The sequence below is a fragment of the Barbatula barbatula genome, assembly GCF_947034865.1.
Source record: "Barbatula barbatula genome assembly, chromosome: 6".
In the NCBI taxonomy this organism is placed as follows: Eukaryota; Metazoa; Chordata; class Actinopteri; order Cypriniformes; family Nemacheilidae; genus Barbatula; species Barbatula barbatula.
Window position 1 is genome coordinate 18,634,129 of NC_136765.1, and position 19,469 is coordinate 18,653,597.

Sequence of the window (19,469 nt, forward strand, 5' to 3'; positions counted from 1 at the left end):
CTGAAAAGGACCGAAAGAAAGCGGTGACAGCTGGCTGAGGTGAGAGAGAAGGTAGGTCTTGTGGTTTTTATATTACCGTACAGTTTTGCTACACGTGCAAAGGGCTGAGGAATCTCTGAATGTGCTCAGCTTTATGGCGTGCAGACGTGTTATTCTGTATGAGAAGAACGTTGGTTGATTACAGTAATTGCATATTTCGTCCTTTAATATGAACCATTCACACATTTCTGTTGTTGATATAAAACTAAATAAATATGTTATTTGGATAATTGTGCATGAATGTAAAATATTTGCATAACTAAATGAAATGTGTTGGAGTGTGTCTGTGTGTTGTTCTCTGGTGCCATCTGCCAGTAACAGCAGAAATTTCACATAATACACAAGAGGGGCTCAACCAATAAGAAAATGAGAGAAACTGGGTCACACAGCTGAGTCAAGTGTGAAGAAATGTGGCCACAGTGTTATGTAAGAGTCTGAGCACAACATCTCAAAGTTGAATTTCTTGATAGATGTTCAGCATTGGGTTGATCTGAAATGGCCATCTCACCCTCTCACAATCAGTAAACATTACGTTTCTGGGTGTATGTGTTTCTGAATTATACAATGCAACGTTGTGGCAACGCCTAAACAAAGAGATGCACAGCTTGAAGAGAAAACAACCACTTACAACCTGCCAAAGGACACAGGGTTAAAAGAGTCGGAACCAGTGACCACATGTTGCATATTTAAGATTTCAACATTTTGACGCACAAGCTGGCCCACATAACTTCCAGCCTGTGTTTGATTATAATATAATGAATTATTTTAAGTTTTAAGTTATATTTATATTATTTATATGAATATTATATTGTATGTTAATTGTATTTAATTAAATCAAAATGACTAAAAACTGTTTTAGCCCCGGTTTCACAGACTGGTTTAAGGGTATATTCCCAGACTTAAATGAATTTTGAGCTGTCTGAACTGAAAATAAATTGCCTTGTGTTGTTTCAAGAGACACATCAGTAATGTTTTTTCTAAGGCATTTGAATAAAAGTGACTTAAATAGCCTTAAGTAACTAAGGCATAGTACTACTGCCTTAGGCCTTGTTTATGAAAACGGGCCATAGATTCTTTGCGGAGGTCTTCCGGAAGTTAAGTTTTAGGCCACATAACTTTTTTGTCGCTGAAATGTCTATTAAATGTGACTAATTTAAGAAATGTCGATTATAAATGTAAACTTGAATGATTTCACTGCGTTTTAATTTGTTTTTTAAACACAAGAGTGAGGACATTTTGGTACAGTTAATACCCCCACCTCCACGCACCTCTCCCCAAAAAAAGAATCTGCCATCATTAATTCACCCTCATTTCATTAAAAAGGTGTTTTGTTTTATTTTATTTTATTTAACAATAGATTTTTATACAATGACTTATAACTTTGATTTCTGTTGATGTGAGTATTTTTCATACTGAAACCATTAAAACTCAAAAAACAAAGGTAATACTTGTACTAATATGTTTTGGTCGATAAATATATCCAGTAAGACCACAAACAACTCACTGGATCACTTGATGAGACTGAGCTGACTTGCGCCCCCTATTGATGTCACATGAGAAGAGGGGATTTTTGTAATGTTTTAAACCACTTCCTCAAGCCTACAGTAGCGTCACAATCCGTACATTACGCAAGTAACGACGTGACGAGTTACGACACTCAAATAGACCTCCATAGGAAGAATGGATGCGTAAATTAATCGCCATGTTTTAACATTTTAACGAGTTTGCGGACATATTTGAATACTCATAGATCATTACTCTCCAGACGAAATAAATGTGGTCAACGTAGTAATCCGTGTACACAATGTGCTAATATATTTAGCTATAATTTATAACTTATAATTTTGTGCAAATATAGTTGCTGTTGTCTGTCCCACCATACTCCATTCAAATAGGTGACAGCACGGATTTCAATCACATGACCACACGGCGCGAGATCGAGCGTTGAAGGCTGCTCATGCTCCTGAAACATGTGTTTTTACAAACTCGTCGTTATCTTCTCCTGTCTGGTGAGTAAATCAGTAAAACATTACCTTCTTTTATGAGGAAAACTATCAGTAAAATAACTCACTGGGGTTGCTAGTTTATACCAATCGACCGTGACCAGAATAATACAAAACACAGATTTCGAAAACTCTTTTATGGACTTTTTACATTTTTATTACATTGTATTCCAGTGTAATGTGTTTAGCAATGCGTTAAATTAAACGTTAACGTTTTAAACAGACTGGTTTCGAATATGAGTGAGTTTCACTTTCGATTTATGTTTGTGATCGGTCTGCTTGTAAATACATGTGGTTAATACAACCGTTTAAATGGGAAATTCGCATTAATGTGATATTATCGGTCTGTTTTATGCGTGTTTTTGTTGATTTCAGACGCTGTTTTTAGGTTTGGCGGAGGGCAGGCGAATGCGCAGAAGACGCGGGGAGTGTCAGGACGGCACATACCAGCATGATGGGAAAACCTGCTGCCTGTGTCCCAGCGGTTAGATCCGGTGTTTTGTTCACTCTTTTATATTGTAATTGTTGCATTTTGTGAGGGTTTGAATCTGAATAGGCTACTTGTGAGTCATTTCTAGTACTTTGACAACATGATTAAATAATGTCTATGGAATATTTACAAATGTGTTATGAATATTATAATATACTTAATAGCTATTTTATGGAATTTTAGTAGGCTTATGATTAATTTGACAAAAGAAGTCTTTACAAAAATAAATGTAAAATTAAATTATGAAAATAGTTTTACTGCAGTAATTGTGATACAATAATATTTCTAGTTGAACAATGGTACACAAATGGTGTCATTCTGCCAAAACCCATGGTTATGAGACATTTCTTTATTATATTTTTATATCGTTATATTTTTTATTATAAAACACATTTGACATTTTCAAGGGTGTGTGTTTTCCAGGCTACCGGCTTATATCTCACTGCCCAGACAGCAGTGGTAAACAGTGTGAACTCTGCCAGTCTGGCTTCTTTTCGACGCACCCAAACAATGACCCCAATTGTCGGATCTGTACAGACTGTCATTCTGAGGGTAGGTTTCAACATCACAGCTGTTTTAATTCTTCCTTTTTACCTGTTCATTTACCGGATGTAAACGTGATTTTAATGTATATCTAAACTATAGTAACTTTTCAAAGTAGATACGATAAGTATGCAGAAATAAACAATTGAGCATGAATTTGTGCTTTCGCAATTTGTACTTCATTCCAGCAACCAAAATGGAGGTAAAGGATCAGTGTTCGAAGTATTCTGATACTGTCTGCGGATGTCAGGAGAATTATTACTGCGACAAAGGTCACCTGTGCAGGATCTGTCAACCCTGTGATGCGTACGTAGTATGTGTATATATAAGGATAACTGAAGGATACAGTGTTAGGAATAGGGTTTTCAGTAAAACTAAAAATAAAGGGTGTGTGGATATGGATATTAAACAGTCATGCAGTCTTTTCTCTGTTTGCTTCTCGTTTATCCAACAGGTGTGAGGAACAAGGAGGTGTGAAAATACCATGTACATTTACCAACAACACAGTGTGCAATGGTGCCAAACAGTCTTATGGTACAGTACATATACAAGATGCAAACATAGCCAATGACCGGTTTATATCATATTGCAGTACATGTTAATTCACCCAAGTGCGGTTTCGTGCATACAGTACAAGCAACAACTGAATATATACTGTAGTATTTATGCAATACAGCAACAAAATACTATGGTTGCTATGTTTCAGGAGCTGTTGTAGCTATCGTTGTGGTGGTACTCATTCTCTTCATTGTGGGTTTGATAGTGTTTGTTCTGTACAAAAAACAAAAACAGAAAATACCGGTGGATGATGTGGATGATGATCCAAAGTTCCAGGTAAATTCTCCTGTTATGAGCTTCAATCACATTCTAGTGACGATGCAAGCAGTTCATATGTTCATAATCCACATTAACAAATGTATGAATTTTTTTCCCCGTGTAGGAACTACTCCCTAAAGGTATGTTTAAATCTTAGCAGTTAAAATTATATAAATCATAAGGAGCCTAAATCAGTGTTATCGTCTTCTAGATTTAGATGTTGACCTGAATCCTTACCTGCAAGAAATTGCTTCCATTCTGCCACCAAAATTGATGAAAGATGTTGCCCGTCGCACTGGAATGTCTAATCCTGATATTGAACAACATGAGTTAAACCACCCAAAAGATGTGAAGGAACAGACCTACAGACTTCTGGTGGATTGGTCTCAGGCTCAGGGTTTGAAAGAAGCCTACCCAACTCTCATAACAAAGCTTCTGGAGCTGAATGCCAAAAGTATAGCAGATCAGATCAGACAAACTGTTCAAAGAGAACAGGCTACAGCTTAGTCAAAACATAAAGATAAAACACACAGTACCTCAAAATAAGAACTAGAGCAGTATATGGCATAGTTCTGGAATGACCCAGCACAATCTCATTGCAAAAATGTGGCTAATTTTTTATTTGGACTAATTCGTATGAATCTGTGCGTTTTCTTCATACATTTTAGCTGACATTTGCTTTCAGTACGTAGTGCCTGTGACGTTAGGGGCGGGATTAGGGTATCCAGTATTCTTATAAATATTATATATTCTTATGTAATTCATACGAAAAAGCCACCTCGTAAAATAGTTAAGAATTCCAGTGAGATCAGGTTGGATGACAGGTTGCAAGACTTTAGGTGTATTCCCAATCTTGTTCCTCTCCTCATGTCATGTTTCTCTTGGTTTAGTGGCAGGATCATGACAAAACCTCATGTTTTATGGGGAGAGAGGCAATTATTGTTGATTTGGGTTGCCATACGCTCTCTCCGGTCTCGTTTCCTCGTTATTGATCATGCCCATACACCTGTTACCCTCGTGATTTGGTCTATTATTTAATGCCCTTGTGTCTTCTGTCTTGTATTGGTTCATTGTGGTTGTTGGGTGAGTTCCTGTGTTGGGTCATTGTGGTTGTTGGGTGAGTTCCTGTGGTGTGTTAGTTTAGTTAGTCTTGTATAGTTATTTGTAGTTCATGTCAAAAGTTAATTTAAGTCTTGTTTAAGTGTAGTTAGTCTTAGTCCTGGCTTGTCATTTTATTATATTACCCTGTTTTGTTATGTTGCCGCCTCGTGGGTGTTTGTTTTGTATTTATTATTAAAATCTTCTGTTAACCCCTTACGCGCTGTCTTCACCTGGGTCCTCTGTCCGTGTCTCACCACTGCGATCATGACACCTCTCGGTTCCTTCCTGTCAGTCTATACCCCAATACTAATAAAGGACCAGTGTGTACGCTTTTGGAGGATCTATTGAAAGAAATGCAATATAATATACATTACTGTGTTCAGAGGTGTATAAAGACCTTACATAATTACCTCAGAATGAGCTATTTCTGTCTACATACAGCTCGGGTCACCTTGCATGGACATGTCGCCATGTTGTTTCTACAGTAGCTCTAAACAGACGATCTGCTCTACTGAACGCGTTTCGTAAATACATTGTCTCATTTGAGAAAGAAGCGAAAATGTTACCACATCTAATCCTTTCTTAGTCCCGTAGTAAGTTGAAATGGAGGGGTATGGGTGGAGTGAGCGGTTGGTTGCAATTCAGAACCTCAGTGCTAGATGCCGCTATAAATTACACACATAACCTTTAAATACAGCAGAAAACTCCCCAAAATAAGCTGAGGCGACCTGCCATTCTTTAAACCATCAGCATATTGTAGGTGAATATGTGGAGGAGTGTATTTCTTCAGGGACATAAAAAAAGTTTGTTTCAAAAAATTTGATCAGTTTGAACCTTTTTTGATATCATGTTTTTATTTTGTTAGTTAGCTGTATTTTATTATGACTTGAATCAAAGCAACTGCAGTTTTATTTATATTTATTGGAATGCCCAATAAAAAACATGATTTTTGAAAATCTTTTAAAACTTGAGTTATCTCATTTTGGAAATAATCTCTTTGTACTAAAATCCTCAAATTATTTGTTGATGTGGTTGTTATGTATGTATGTGGACAAACATGCAAATCTGTGGATAGAACATGCTGTAAGAAGGATCCCCATCCCATGTTGACACATTCTTACAATTTTGCCCAGGGCACTCGATACCATAAGTGCTTTAAAAATAAATAAATATATAAAATATATTTTACACATGATAAAAATTGTGTTAAAATTAGTTTAATATGTAACTTTTTTCAAGGTGATATTACATGGTACTGTTTGAAATGTGTGGAGATGTTTGTGTGTGGCTTCTTGGTATGTGCAATAAAATAGGAAGTGAATCTACCTCACAGCGTTTCCTATTACAGTTTTTCTCGATTGTTTACACACAAAAATTGGTACTTGAGACACAATGACCACAACATGTAACTCATTCACCAACCCCCTGAACCAATTCTGCTAAACTACAAGCACAATTCCTGCTTTACACTCACATTGCAGATCTAAAACACACTTTTTTCAAAACACTACACACAATTCTCTGCGTTTGGCACAATTTTCAGGCAGAAAAATCTCTTGTTTTCACAAGGAACACACTGCCATTCAAATATGCACACTCACTCATCACATGGGCAAACACCTGTCACACATTTTTACAATTAGCAAGCAGAGCTTTAGCATAAAAGGGCAACAGGTGAGCTCTTCTGTTTTGGAGCAATGGATGCCAACAATGGAAACAGACGCAGAGCCAGAGAAGTGAGAGGAGGAGGACGAGGAGGACGAGGAGGACGGGGAGGACGGGGAGGACGAGGAGGACGAGGAGGACGGGGAAGGCCAAGGACCGTAATCTCTAATGAGATTCGAGCCACTTTGGTTGACCATGTGGTCAACCATGGTCTAACAATGAGGGAGGCTGGGCAAAGGGTACAGCCAAATTTGAGCAGGTACACTGTAGCATCCATCATCCGGACTTTCCGAAATGAGAATAGGTAAGAAATATACTCCATAGAAAATTGCATTACTGCAAATCAATACAGTGTTCAATGAGTACAGTAGTACAGAATTGTCTGTGGACTGTTCTGTAGGACTATAAAAATAAAATATTTTTCACATATTTGGGAAATGTATTCCTACTTTGTATTCCTACACAGTATTTACAGTATTTTACTATTTGTTTGGCAGAACTGAAAGATTACCTACACAAGGTGGTCGGGAACGTGTTCTGTCTCCTGAACAGGAAACTGCAGTCGTGAACATGGTCTTAGAAAATAACGCCATAACATTACGGCAAATACAAAGCAAAATTATTGAAAACAATGAGATATTTCCAAATATTGATAGGGTAAGCTTATCAACACTGGACCGTGTCTTGCGCAGAAATAATCTGAGGATGAAGCAGGTCTACAGGGTGCCATTTGAACGCAATTCAGAAAGAGTCAAAGAATTGCGATATAACTATGTGCAAGTGAGTCCTATACAATCCCACAATTGATGCATACTCTCAACACTGTGTAAATTATAGCCTACATATTTCAGTATTGTAATCATAATGATTGTGCTTCACTATAGTGACCACTCCATGTCTATTTCTGATATTGTCATGTCTGTTTCAGACAGTCCTTGAGCTAGAGGTGGCTGCAGTGGAGCACCAGTTCATCTTCATTGATGAGGTTGGATTCAACCTCACAAAAAGACGAAAGAGGGGAAGGAATATCATCGGCCAGCGTGCCATTGTTGAAGTCCCTGGCCAGCGCGGAGGGAACATCACAATGTGTGCAGCGATTACCCACAACGGCGTCATCCATCACCATGCTACCCTTGGCCCCTACAACACTGCCCATCTGATCACATTCCTGGACACTCTACATAACACACTCATTCCCCCAGATCAGATAGACGGCCCAGAGCAGCTCAGGTACGTTGTCATTTGGGACAACGTATCTTTCCACCGGGCTGCTCTCGTTCGTAACTGGTTCACTGCTCACCCACGCTTTTTAGTTGTTTATCTGCCTCCATATTCCCCATTCCTCAATCCTATTGAGGAATTTTTTTCTGCCTGGAGATGGAAAGTGTATGACCGAAATCCACAAACACGTATACCCCTTCTTCAAGCTATGGAAGACGCATGTGGAGATATAGCAGCTGATGCTCTTCATGGCTGGACTCGCCATGCCAGGCGATATTTCCCCCGCTGCTTGGCCAGGGAAAACATTGCCTGTGATGTAGATGAGGTGCTGTGGCCAGACCGAAACCGAAGAGAGGATCCAGCATAGTTTTTTTTTTACTGTAACTGTATAAATTCTTCGGTTGTTTTGTATGTACACCACTGTACATTGGTACACCACTGTTAGGATGTACACTGTTGTTTTTGTTGGAAAAATAAAATATATTTGTTATCGTGTATTTGTGTGTTCTGACTATATACTGTATGTATATACTACAAATATTTTACAACACACTTATGTATGTACTGTCTGTAGTAAGTGTAACACTGAACCAAATATAGAGCAAAGTCATTATGATGAATGGAGAAGTGTTTTACATAGATCATAGTGTTTTATAAAGAGCACATCAGTGTTCAACTGGTTCATATAAATGTGTTTTCATATGATGGTTTGTGTGTGTCATTTGAAAACAAAATACCATTTTGAGAAGAAAGAACATTGTTTTGAATGTGAAGTTTCATTTTGCAGGAGAATTGAGGGGTTTTGCCCATTGTGTTTGTGTTTTTTGATTTGTGTGTAGAGTTCTGAGAGTATGAGGCATGCTTTCAGAAAATGTGTGTAAACAATCGAGAAAAACTGTAATAGCAGGAACCCATGAGAAATGACATTAGTCTTTAGTATATTTACTTGATTTGCTGCGTTGAATTAAAACCATTGTTTTCTATGTATAACACATCTCTTCTCACAGCTGTTACACGTTGAGTGAAAATTTTGAAGGTTAATAAAAACAGCACATATACACAGAGGATTGTTATATACACAGCACATATACACACAGGATTGAATTGTTCACAGCTCAAACCGACATGAGGCATTTTCTTAGAATTACTTGGATGTGTCTTGAAAGTGACTGTTTTTGTATGCTTAATGGTTGAAGATGTGTTGTGTAGCCTGATTTGGTGTCAGTTTAAGCAAGAGCGACCTCTAGTGCAATGGAGGATCAATCTGACAGCACCCAAAATCATAGCACTGCAGATCAGAGAGATTCCACTGAGCAAGAAAGTAATCGTGTAGGACCCGGTCTTATCCACTAACCAACCTAAGGAAGAAAAATGAGAGATCCCATCAAATACTATGAATATGTTCCATGTGCTGCATCTATACAAGTAAATGAGAGTGTATGGGTGTAAATAGTGCGTATTTATGTTAATAAAAACAGTTCCCTTTACCTCCAATAGGTGGGCTGATGAGGTAGGGGATGGCGTGAAGAAAGTAAACCACTCCCAGTGCTGAAGTCAGTTGGGTGGGGCTAACAGTGTCAGAGGTCACCACAGGGATCAGTGCCACGTAAGCTCCATCAAAGTAACCATAGATGAGAGAAAATGGCACCAGCAGGGCAAAACTTCTCAGGAAAGGCAGGAAAAGGCAACTGAGCCCCTCTGACCCCACAGCCAGCATGTAGCTCACCATCCGATATGACCTCAAACACCTACATAAAGATAAAATCTGGCTAAAACACATTATAGACTTTTACGTTTTAACATTAAGTGTGCACACCAGATGGATCTAAGGATCCTACTGTTATGTTAAAGGTAAAGTTCACGCAAAACTAAAATGTCTTTCATAATTACTCACCCACATGTCATTTCAAAGCTGTATGACTATCTTTCTTGTGCAGAACACAAAAGAAGATATTTTGAAAACGTTGATAGCCAAACAACACTGCCCCCCAATGACACCCATTGTACGGACACGAAACCACTGAAACATTTCTCAAAATATCTATTTTTGTATTCCACAGAAGAAAGGAAGTCATATTTGGGTGAACTGCCCCTTTAAGCTGATTAGGGAATGCCACATTTGTGCTGAATGTTTTACTCAACAGGCCTCTTAAGTTATATGGGTATGACTGACTTCTTGTGTAATCTTAAAAATTTCTGATATATTTTACAAAGGGGAAAAGTGATTTCACAACAAACTCATACTAACTTTCTGTCCGCAATCCATCCGAAAGTGATAGTACCCACAATCCCTGAAACACCAAGTATGGACATAAGTAATGGCGCTTGCTGGGGGCTGACTCCTGCACCCAGGGAATATGGCACGAGATAAACAAACGGCACACTGCAACCGTACGCAAGGAACAAGAAGGACACCAACAACAGCAGAAAGTCTGGTACCAACAGGAAAGAAGTTTCCCTCAATATTGTATCTCTTAGTTTGGAACATATACTGTTCGTGGGCTCGTCCAACATCTTTCTGTTTGCCACCTTTGAATGTACCAGAGCGGTTTGGTTAAAGTTGACTACTGGGATTGTTACGTTTTCCTGGTTGATGAGCAAACAGCGCGAATGCGGGTCATCCGATTGTACAAAATCTCTGACAGTGAGATGTGAGTCTATGTTCAGTTCGTTCATCTTTGCGTGTTCTGAGATCTTCTGTTTCAGCTCTCCGCTGGTGTGTTTTTCTGTATCATCCATCACCAAACGTTCTTTACCACCTTTTTGCAGATCCTTTGCAGACTCTACGTCTGTGTCCTTCTCTGTTTTTCCTTCTAACTGAATAATATCCTGCGCATTGCGTTTCGCATCTGTTCGTTTCACAATCTTCTCTCTTCTACTCTGGCCCCTCAGAGGTCTCATGAGGGCTCCACAGACACACAAATGGGATACCAATCCCCCTAAAATAAGCAGCGCCCCCCTCCAGGAAAAGCGCTCGATGAGGAGTTGTACGACAGGAGCCAGGATGAAAGTTCCGATGCCACTTCCCGACATGGAGATTCCGTAAGCTAGAGTTTTCCTCTCGGTGAAGTAGGAACCCACCATGGCAATCGCGGGCGTGTAGCTGAGAGCAAATCCGAGACCTATGCAACGGATCAGAAGGGTTAGTGTACACTGGTTTGATGCAAATGAATGTATATGAATGACTACATTAGATTCCCAAAATAATATAATGTATGTATGAAGATGTAAGGTCAAGTTTATTTCTATTGACAGTTTCATCGCCTGGCCCGAAGTTAACTTTGTTTATCGGTCTGGCAAGTGGCTAATAATAAAACTATTTATATTTTAATCAATTTATATTTATATTACTTTATATTTAATTGTATAATAATTTTGTTTATTTTTGTATAAAAATGCGTAAATGATGACAGAATAAAATATTTGGGTGAAAAGCCCTTTAAATCTTAAATGTTTTTGTTTAAAAAATTTATTTGGTTTTGTTTAAACCTTTGTGTAATGTTAGAAAACTGAAACAGGAACTTATATATATACTTATATATTCATAGGTTTGCATCTGTATCTAACCTGTGACAACACCCAGTGTAAGGTAAAGAAACTCCAGGCTGGTGGCAAATGAACTGAGCAGCAGGCCGGCAGAGGAAAGCATCCCACCAATTATGATAGCTATACGGGAGGAGAGGCGGTTCCCGATATAACTACCCAATGGAGCTAGAGAGAGAAAGAGGGATAGAGAAAGGAAAATATGAGTGAAGTTAGCAGTTAAATTATTATTGTATTAATCAGACAACAGTCTTTGGTACTTTGTACCTGATTACTGCTTAAGAGGAAAATAAGGATGTCACATATCAAAGCCAACACCTAGATAATACCTAGAATAACTAAATCCACCAAATGGGGGTCGAGCTTTCTCATACGTAGCAGCTAAACTCCGGAATCGCCTTCCTGACACTATTAGACACACTCGCCCAATTTAAAACTAGATTAAAGACACATCTTTTCAGGCAAGCATTCACTAAATGCAAAATATGCAATATAAACCACCGGGAGACTGCATTAGATTTTATTACTAGAATAAGTTAACTTGTTATATAAACCCCATGTACTGTGTTTTACTTTTTTTGTGTTTTTCGTTTTTTCTTATTTTCCCTTTTTTTTCACAATGCACATTGTGAAAAGCGCTATATAAATAAAATTTAATTGAATCGAACCATAACAATATAAAAATGTGTCTCGCTGGCTACATGTAAAATGAGGTTTAGTGTGGACTATGTACTATGAACCTGTAAGCACAAACTTTCTGACAACAACGTTCTGTTCAGATCAATACAGTGATTCATTTCAGATCTCAGAGTCTCTGATGTGTTGTTAAGAGACCTGTATTTATACTGTTTGTTTTTATATGGGTCTTACCACATAACATTGTAGTGCAGTCCAAGAGAGAGTGGATCCACGCAGTTGCAGAATAATCTCTGGAAAAATATGTCTGGAACTCCACAAAGAAGATGGACACACACCTGCAATGGACAGATTTGAGATGCACTTCTGAGGCGCACTGTTGCTTTTGAGCGCTGTTTTTAGCATTAATCAAAAAGGGTTTTTGTAAGGTACTTATCCTGCCTTCATAAAAGAAAGAAGTTAAATGAAAAATTGCCCATTCTATTCATCAAAATTGTAATTTCCACTTAGTTTCACAACATTATCTTACTGAACACAGAGATGATGCAAAGAGATTGCAGAACAGGTATGCAAAAATAACAGTCTGTTCTGTCATGCACAAACCTGGTGACCCCACGTGTGCAAACAGTGGTAAGGAAACAACCAGCCACAATCATCCAGCCCCATCCACCGTCCATGGCAGAACGTTCGATATGTTGACTCTTCTCCAAACTTTTGCTGGACATCCTTTCTGTCTTCTGGTCCTTCACTCCCTCACCCATTACAAGGTCTTGTTTTCACAAAAAAACAGGTAAGATTTCCACCTCAAAATCCCACAAAAACAAACAAATCATAACTTTATCGAAAGCCATTAGTAATGTGTAAATGGCCAAAGAATGTGAACACAAAATAGAATATGTCATTATGGCCAAATAATGTGTACACAGAGTAGAAAATGTCCTTTTTATAAAAACACGTTTATATGGTTTCATTGTAAGAAGCTCTCCGCCGCAGGGCCTTCCCCCAGTTTCACCCGTTTTAAACTCATGGACTACACTCTTTTACCGGACTTTTAAACTCATGGACTACACTCCCCATAATCCTTTGCACCCATTCACACCATGATTGTACCAGCACCTGATCTTTAGTCCCTGGACACTATATAACTCTTGTTTTTTGTTGTAGTCTCTAACAGATCTAGTTGTAAAGTTGTTACGTTCTCTGTCAGGTCTAGTTGTATAGTTGTTACGTTCTCTGTCAGGTCTAGTTGTAAAGTTGTTACGTTCTCTGTCAGGTCTAGTTGTATAGTTGTTACGTTCTCTGTCAGGTCTAGTTGTATAGTTGTTACGTTCTCTGTCAGGTCTAGTTTTATAGTTGTTACGTTCTCTGTCAGGTCTAGTTGTAAAGTTGTTACGTTCTCTGTCAGGTCTAGTTTTATAGTTGTTACGTTCTCTGTCAGGTCTAGATGTAAAGTTGTTACGTTCTCTGTCAGGTCTAGTTTTATAGTTGTTACGTTCTCTGTCAGGTCTAGTTGTATAGTTGTTACGTTCTCTGTCAGGTCTAGTTGTATAGTTGTTACGTTCTCTGTCAGGTCTAGTTATATAGTTGTTACGTTCTCTGTCAGGTCTTGTTGTAAAGTTGTTACGTTCTCTGTCAGGTCTAGTTGTGAAGTTGTTACGTTCTCTGTCAGGTCTAGTTGTATAGTTGTTACGTTCTCTGTCAGGTCTAGTTTTATAGTTGTTACGTTCTCTGTCAGGTCTAGTTGTAAAGTTGTTACGTTCTCTGTCAGGTCTAGTTTTATAGTTGTTACGTTCTCTGTCAGGTCTAGTTGTAAAGTTGTTACGTTCTCTGTCAGGTCTAGTTGTATAGTTGTTACGTTCTCTGTCAGGTCTAGTTGTAAAGTTGTTACGTTCTCTGTCAGGTCTTGTTGTAAAGTTGTTACGTTCTCTGTCAGGTCTAGTTGTAAAGTTGTTACGTTCTCTGTCAGGTCTAGTTGTAAAGTTGTTACGTTCTCTGTCAGGTCTAGTTGTAAAGTTGTTACGTTCTCTGTCAGGTCTAGTTGTATAGTTGTTACGTTCTCTGTCAGGTCTAGTTTTATAGTTGTTACGTTCTCTGTCAGGTCTAGTTGTATAGTTGTTACGTTCTCTGTCAGGTCTAGTTGTATAGTTGTTACGTTCTCTGTCAGGTCTAGTTGTATAGTTGTTACGTTCTCTGTCAGGTCTAGTTGTAAAGTTGTTACGTTCTCTGTCAGGTCTAGTTGTAAAGTTGTAACGTTCTCTGTCAGGTCTAGTTGTATAGTTGTTACGTTCTCTGTCAGGTCTAGTTGTAAAGTTGTTACGTTCTCTGTCAGGTCTAGTTGTAAAGTTGTTACGTTCTCTGTCAGGTCTAGTTTTATAGTTGTTACATTCTCTGTCAGGTCTAGTTGTAAAGTTGTTACGTTCTCTGTCAGGTCTAGTTTTATAGTTGTTACGTTCTCTGTCAGGTCTAGTTGTAAAGTTGTTACGTTCTCTGTCAGGTCTAGTTTTATAGTTGTTACATTCTCTGTCAGGTCTAGTTGTAAAGTTGTTACGTTCTCTGTCAGGTCTAGTTTTATAGTTGTTACGTTCTCTGTCAGGTCTAGTTTTATAGTTGTTACGTTCTCTGTCAGGTCTAGTTTTATAGTTGTTACGTTCTCTGTCAGGTCTAGTTGTTTTATTTGTTACATTGCCTGTCAGTTCTAGTTGTATAGTTGTTGCGTTCTCTGTCAGGTCTAGTTGTTTTATTTGTTACATTGCCTGTCAGTTCTAGTTGTATAGTTGTTGCGTTCTCTGTCAGGTCTAGTTGTATAGTTGTTGCGTTCTCTGTCAGGTCTAGTTTTATAGTTGTTACGTTCTCTGTCAGGTCTAGTTGTTTTATTTGTTACATTGCCTGTCAGTTCTAGTTGTATAGTTGTTGCGTTCTCTGTCAGGTCTAGTTTTATAGTTGTTACGTTCTCTGTTAGGTCTAGTTGTTTTATTTGTTACATTGCCTGTCAGTTCTAGTTGTATAGTTGTTGCGTTCTCTGTCAGGTCTAGTTTTATAGTTGTTACGTTCTCTGTCAGGTCTAGTTGTTTTATTTGTTACATTGCCTGTCAGTTCTAGTTGTATAGTTGTTGCGTTCTCTGTCAGGTCTAGTTGTATAGTTGTTGCGTTCTCTGTCAGGTCTAGTTTTATAGTTGTTACGTTCTCTGTCAGGTCTAGTTGTTTTATTTGTTACATTGCCTGTCAGTTCTAGTTGTATAGTTGTTGCGTTCTCTGTCAGGTCTAGTTGTATAGTTGTTACATTCTCTGACAGGTTTAGTTGTTACGTTCCCTGTCAGGTCTAGTTGTATAGTTGTTGCGTTCTCTGTCAGGTCTAGTTGTATAGTTGTTGCGTTCTCTGTCAGGTCTAGTTTTATAGTTGTTACGTTCTCTGTCAGGTCTAGTTGTTTTATTTGTTACATTGCCTGTCAGTTCTAGTTGTATAGTTGTTGCGTTCTCTGTCAGGTCTAGTTGTATAGTTGTTACATTCTCTGACAGGTTTAGTTGTTACGTTCTCTGTCAGTTCTAGTTGTATAGTTGTTGCGTTCTCTGTCAGGTCTAGTTGTATAGTTGTTGCGTTCTCTGTCAGGTCTAGTTTTATAGTTGTTACGTTCTCTGTCAGGTCTAGTTGTTTTATTTGTTACATTGCCTGTCAGTTCTAGTTGTATAGTTGTTGCGTTCTCTGTCAGGTCTAGTTGTATAGTTGTTACATTCTCTGACAGGTTTAGTTGTTACGTTCCCTGTCAGGTCTAGCTGTTACGTTGTTACATTCTTTGTCAGGTCTAATTGTATATTTGTAACGTTCTCTATACTTAACCCCAGATGTTACCTGTTGTTAATATACCTACCCGTGGATGTTGCCTGTTTGTTTGAAGTCGCCTGTGGATGTTACCTTTTGGGTTGTTACCTATAGTTAGTGGTGGCGAGATGAAGCCGCATGAAGCTTTTTAGCCAAGTGGTTCACAAAATGGTTAATATCTTAAGGTTTCATTTGCTCACAATACCATCTGGTGGCCAAAGAGTGTAAAACAAGCAAACACATTACAGATGTGCCTTATGTTGTCTGTGATACACTGTATGTTATCAAAATCTATTTCCACATAGACTAATCTATTTATATGAACATATTGTGTATTTCTGGTGGTATATAATGATTGTATAACATAACTGTGGAATGTATTGGCTTGAAATTAATGGTGACAACAAATGTGTGTAAATCAATGATTTGGCCATAATAACCAGAAGGGGCAATACTATTATTCTAAAACTGGAAAGTGTATGGGTTAAATAGAGGGCATTGTGCTTGTGTAACTTGGTTTATATAGCTGTCAACATGCCGGTGCAAGAGCTTCTTCTCCGTAGGCAAAAAGGACGGAGGTATGAGACCGTGCATCAACAACCGGATTCTCAACTCGCACACCTGAAAATTCTTCTATTCTCTTCACCCTACCAGCCAGGGACTAAGAAAGTCAAGGCAGACGTTCTCTCACGTCAGTTCCACTCCGACCCTGCGTCTGCCAGACAGGATCCCATTCACCCTTCAGCCGTCTTCCTGAGACCCATTCTGTGGGAAATAGCTGAAGAGATTGCTGCAGGTAACAACCAAGCTCCGCTGGGATGTCCTGGGGTAAAACCTACATACTCCTGGAACACCGTGTTACCCTCATCAACTTGGCTCAATCCGTTACGTCATCGGGACACCCAGGGAGTCAGCAAACCCCTTTCGCTCGTCCACCTGTTACTGGAGATCGAAGATGTCTCAGGATATCTCCCACTATGTACACGGATGCTCAGTCAGTGCCATCTCAAACTCCACGGCGAATGCCTGAAGAAAAGCACATGCCTCTACCCAATCCTCATCGCCAATGGTCTCACATTGCAGTAACCTTTCTCACAGATCTGCCCCTGTCCGATACGTGCACATGCATCCTAGTCACAACAATCAACAGGGCTGCAACAGTTTCCTCGCCTGGGCCGAGTATGCACAGAACTCCCTCTGTCAGTCCCCAACCAGATTCACCCCCTTTCAGTGCATACTCGGCTACCAACCACCCATGTTCCCCTGGTCAGGGAAACCCTCCAAGGTGCCAGCGGTGGACCATTGGTTTTGCGAGAGCGAGAGGGTATGGGAGCTCACCAACACCTGCAGCAGGCTGTCCGCAGGCAGAAGATAAAAGCACACATCCGACGCTCACCCACTCCCCAATACCAGCCGAGATCACTGTGCACCCGTGACCTCCCCCTACAGCAGCATTGCAAGAAGCAGACTCGCCAATACATCGGCCCATTCCCCATCCTGTATCAGGTCAACCCAGTCACATACAGTCTTCAACTCTCACCTCATTACAAAATATCTCCTTCATTTCATAACATAACAACCCTGTTTCTATTCCCTCTGTAAATCCTGACGCCAGGGATGAGCCGCCGCCTAGAGTACCTCGTGGACTGGGAGGGTTATTGACCAGAGGAACAGTCATGGATGGCACGTGGTGACAATCTGGATCCCACTCTCCTTAATATTCAGTACCTACCTGTGGATGTAACCTGTTTGTTTGAAGTCACCTGTGGATGTTACCTGTTTGATTATTACCTGTAGTCTGTTCATCTGTTTACCCCTTGCAATAAAATCACCAGTTAACTTCACCTCTTTGTGTGGCATCGTCCTTCAGTCCTGTCTTGTGTTAGTCATAGTATTAACAACCTGTTAACCTAAACATAAGTAACTGTTTGGATAGCATGCAACTAAGATATTATTTACCACTCCAGAGGATTTGAAAATAATTTCTGGCTGTGTGTGTGTGTGAGAGAGAGAGAGAGAGAGAGTCCCTTCATTTGTCTCAGCACAGATTTAAAATAGGTCTGTTGTTTTGTCGGGTCCTTGTAGAACAAAGACCGAGACAATCCTGTTGCAGACACACTCAGAGTATCTGAGATTCTTTTTGGGTGTCACATGATAGGGCCAAAAATGACTTCAAACTAGTTATCTTATTGCAAAATTGTGGACCAATCATAGATTTACTTTGTGATGGATTTGAATAATACAGATTCCTGAACTCGCCTCAATCTATGTCCAAGAAGCCAAAAGCAGTCAGACGTTTTTGTTTTCCTTCATAGACGCCTTTTAATCTTCAAGCCTCAACAGGTGGCTTCTCTGAAGAAACCTCTCTTAAATGTAATGAGGTAGGTTTGTTGAAAGTCTTGTGGCGTTTACCTACAAATCATACACAAGCTCGCTTTCATACACATTAACACATTACAAACAAACTGACAAATGGTCGCAGTCATGTCTTGTGGGGTCCTTGTACTTACATAACTCACAATAATAATAAATTATTAACAGTTCAAAATATAAATTGCTCCACACTACATGGTTACGAAAAACAAGGACTGGAGCATGTGTAGAATGAACCATCCAGAAAAAAACAATACACATTCCACTTATAAATACTATTATATAACCCATTAACAGTTTCCCATTACATACAAATGTCTATGTAATGGGCCTGGACCTTATTCCAGTAGGATTTATTGGTGTTCCGTTGGTTGCCATACACCAGATAACCAACCAACAAAACCAAACTAATACAATTTCCATAATAACCATTAAATCCATTTGAATTTCAAATTTTATTGTTTTCAGCAGGGAAAAGCTAATTTGCTAATTTATAATGTGTATTTAGTCTACAAACTTACGCGAAAGTTAATCACGCATACGTGTAAGCACAAATGCAAAGCGTAAACACGTGAAGTGCATCCATTGCTCGAGATAAATAAGCAGCTAGTTGCCTACGATTTCTCCCAAATAAAAACATTAAAAATACACGACAAGACGTTTTAAGAAATAAAAAGAAGCAAATGAATTACTTACTCTGAATTGCATTTCTCGTTGTAGTGCATCTAGAGTAGACGACATTGAAAACAACAGTTGCTCCGCGCTGAAGTGTTCTGGACGCACATGCTTTTGCATCACTGTGCGGCGTGCGCGCGAGACACAGCAACAGGGCGGAAACTGCAGTCAGCCAGCGCGTTTCAAACTTTAAACTTTCTCAAACACACCATCATTTGTAAATGAAGCTACTAAACTAGTGTTTTTTTCCTAAATGTTTCCCCTCTCACCCATCACTTCCATGAGGGCGAAGAGCTGGATTTGTGCATATTGCCCTATAGGGGGTAAGGTGGGTACAGTGCTGTTCATTTGCTTTTCAAAAGCTTTTACCAGGTGTGTTAAAGGGGGTTGCGTGATGGTATGGGTGCTCTTTGCACTTTTGTTTTTTTAAAGGTTTGCCTTGGTACGCTTTTATTGGCATGACAAATAAATGTACAGCTGAATATTAACACACTACGGAACACAAGAAAGATAACCTGAGAAAAAAAAGAGCATGCCTTTCGTAAAC

The 19,469-nt window shown here is 39.1% G+C and overlaps 3 protein-coding genes across 5 annotated transcripts; 2 read left to right on the forward strand and 1 right to left on the reverse strand.

Moving 5' to 3' along the window:
- Positions 1-1,710: 1,710 nt before the first annotated feature.
- Positions 1,711-5,935, forward strand: fas (Fas cell surface death receptor). Of its 2 annotated transcripts, none has more exons than XM_079458124.1 (8): positions 1,711-2,048; positions 2,418-2,526; positions 2,956-3,084; positions 3,264-3,381; positions 3,530-3,609; positions 3,782-3,909; positions 4,016-4,031; positions 4,103-5,935. In XM_079458124.1, the coding sequence occupies exons 1-8, from the start codon at positions 2,010-2,012 to the stop codon at positions 4,396-4,398; spliced, it is 915 nt and encodes a 304-aa protein (XP_079314250.1). In that variant the 5' UTR covers positions 1,711-2,009; the 3' UTR covers positions 4,399-5,935. The 2 variants fall into 2 exon arrangements, with proteins under 2 accessions (XP_079314250.1, XP_079314251.1); XM_079458125.1 differs by lacking the exon at positions 1,711-2,048 and adding an exon at positions 2,202-2,282.
- Positions 5,936-6,195: 260 nt separating this feature from the next.
- slc16a12a (solute carrier family 16 member 12a) lies at positions 6,196-19,261 on the reverse strand. Of its 2 annotated transcripts, XM_079458123.1 has the most exons (9): positions 18,944-19,048; positions 18,134-18,286; positions 12,661-12,826; positions 12,292-12,395; positions 11,446-11,589; positions 10,127-11,000; positions 9,367-9,626; positions 8,775-9,236; positions 6,196-6,331 (listed from the first exon to the last, which is right to left on the reverse strand). In XM_079458123.1, exons 3-8 carry the CDS (start codon positions 12,816-12,818, stop codon positions 9,100-9,102), a joined length of 1,677 nt encoding a protein of 558 aa, XP_079314249.1. In that variant the 5' UTR covers positions 12,819-12,826; positions 18,134-18,286; positions 18,944-19,048; the 3' UTR covers positions 6,196-6,331; positions 8,775-9,099. The 2 variants fall into 2 exon arrangements, with proteins under 2 accessions (XP_079314249.1, XP_079314248.1); XM_079458122.1 differs by lacking the exon at positions 18,134-18,286 and having other exon boundaries at positions 18,944-19,261.
- Positions 6,331-8,245, forward strand: LOC306895425 (uncharacterized protein; the record flags this gene model as incomplete). The annotated part of the gene is made up of 3 exons (XM_079458646.1): positions 6,331-6,961; positions 7,155-7,437; positions 7,586-8,245. Exons 1-3 carry the CDS (start codon positions 6,690-6,692, stop codon positions 8,243-8,245), a joined length of 1,215 nt encoding a protein of 404 aa, XP_079314772.1. The 5' UTR covers positions 6,331-6,689.
- Positions 19,262-19,469: the final 208 nt, after the last annotated feature.

Coding starts and splice junctions, on each gene's coding strand:
- fas (XM_079458124.1), top strand. CDS start 2,010: ATGTGTTTTTACAAACTCGTCGTTATCTTCTCCTGTCTG. Junction 3,382..3,529: donor ATCTGTCAACCCTGTGATGC/GTACGTAGTATG, acceptor TTTATCCAACAG/GTGTGAGGAACAAGGAGGTG. Junction 3,610..3,781: donor TGGTGCCAAACAGTCTTATG/GTACAGTACATA, acceptor GCTATGTTTCAG/GAGCTGTTGTAGCTATCGTT.
- slc16a12a (XM_079458122.1), bottom strand. CDS start 12,818: ATGGGTGAGGGAGTGAAGGACCAGAAGACAGAAAGGATGTCCAGCAAA. Junction 11,001..11,445: donor TACACTGGGTGTTGTCACAG/GTTAGATACAGA, acceptor TCCGTTGCATAG/GTCTCGGATTTGCTCTCAGC. Junction 9,237..9,366: donor CATCAGCCCACCTATTGGAG/GTAAAGGGAACT, acceptor TTTCTTCCTTAG/GTTGGTTAGTGGATAAGACC.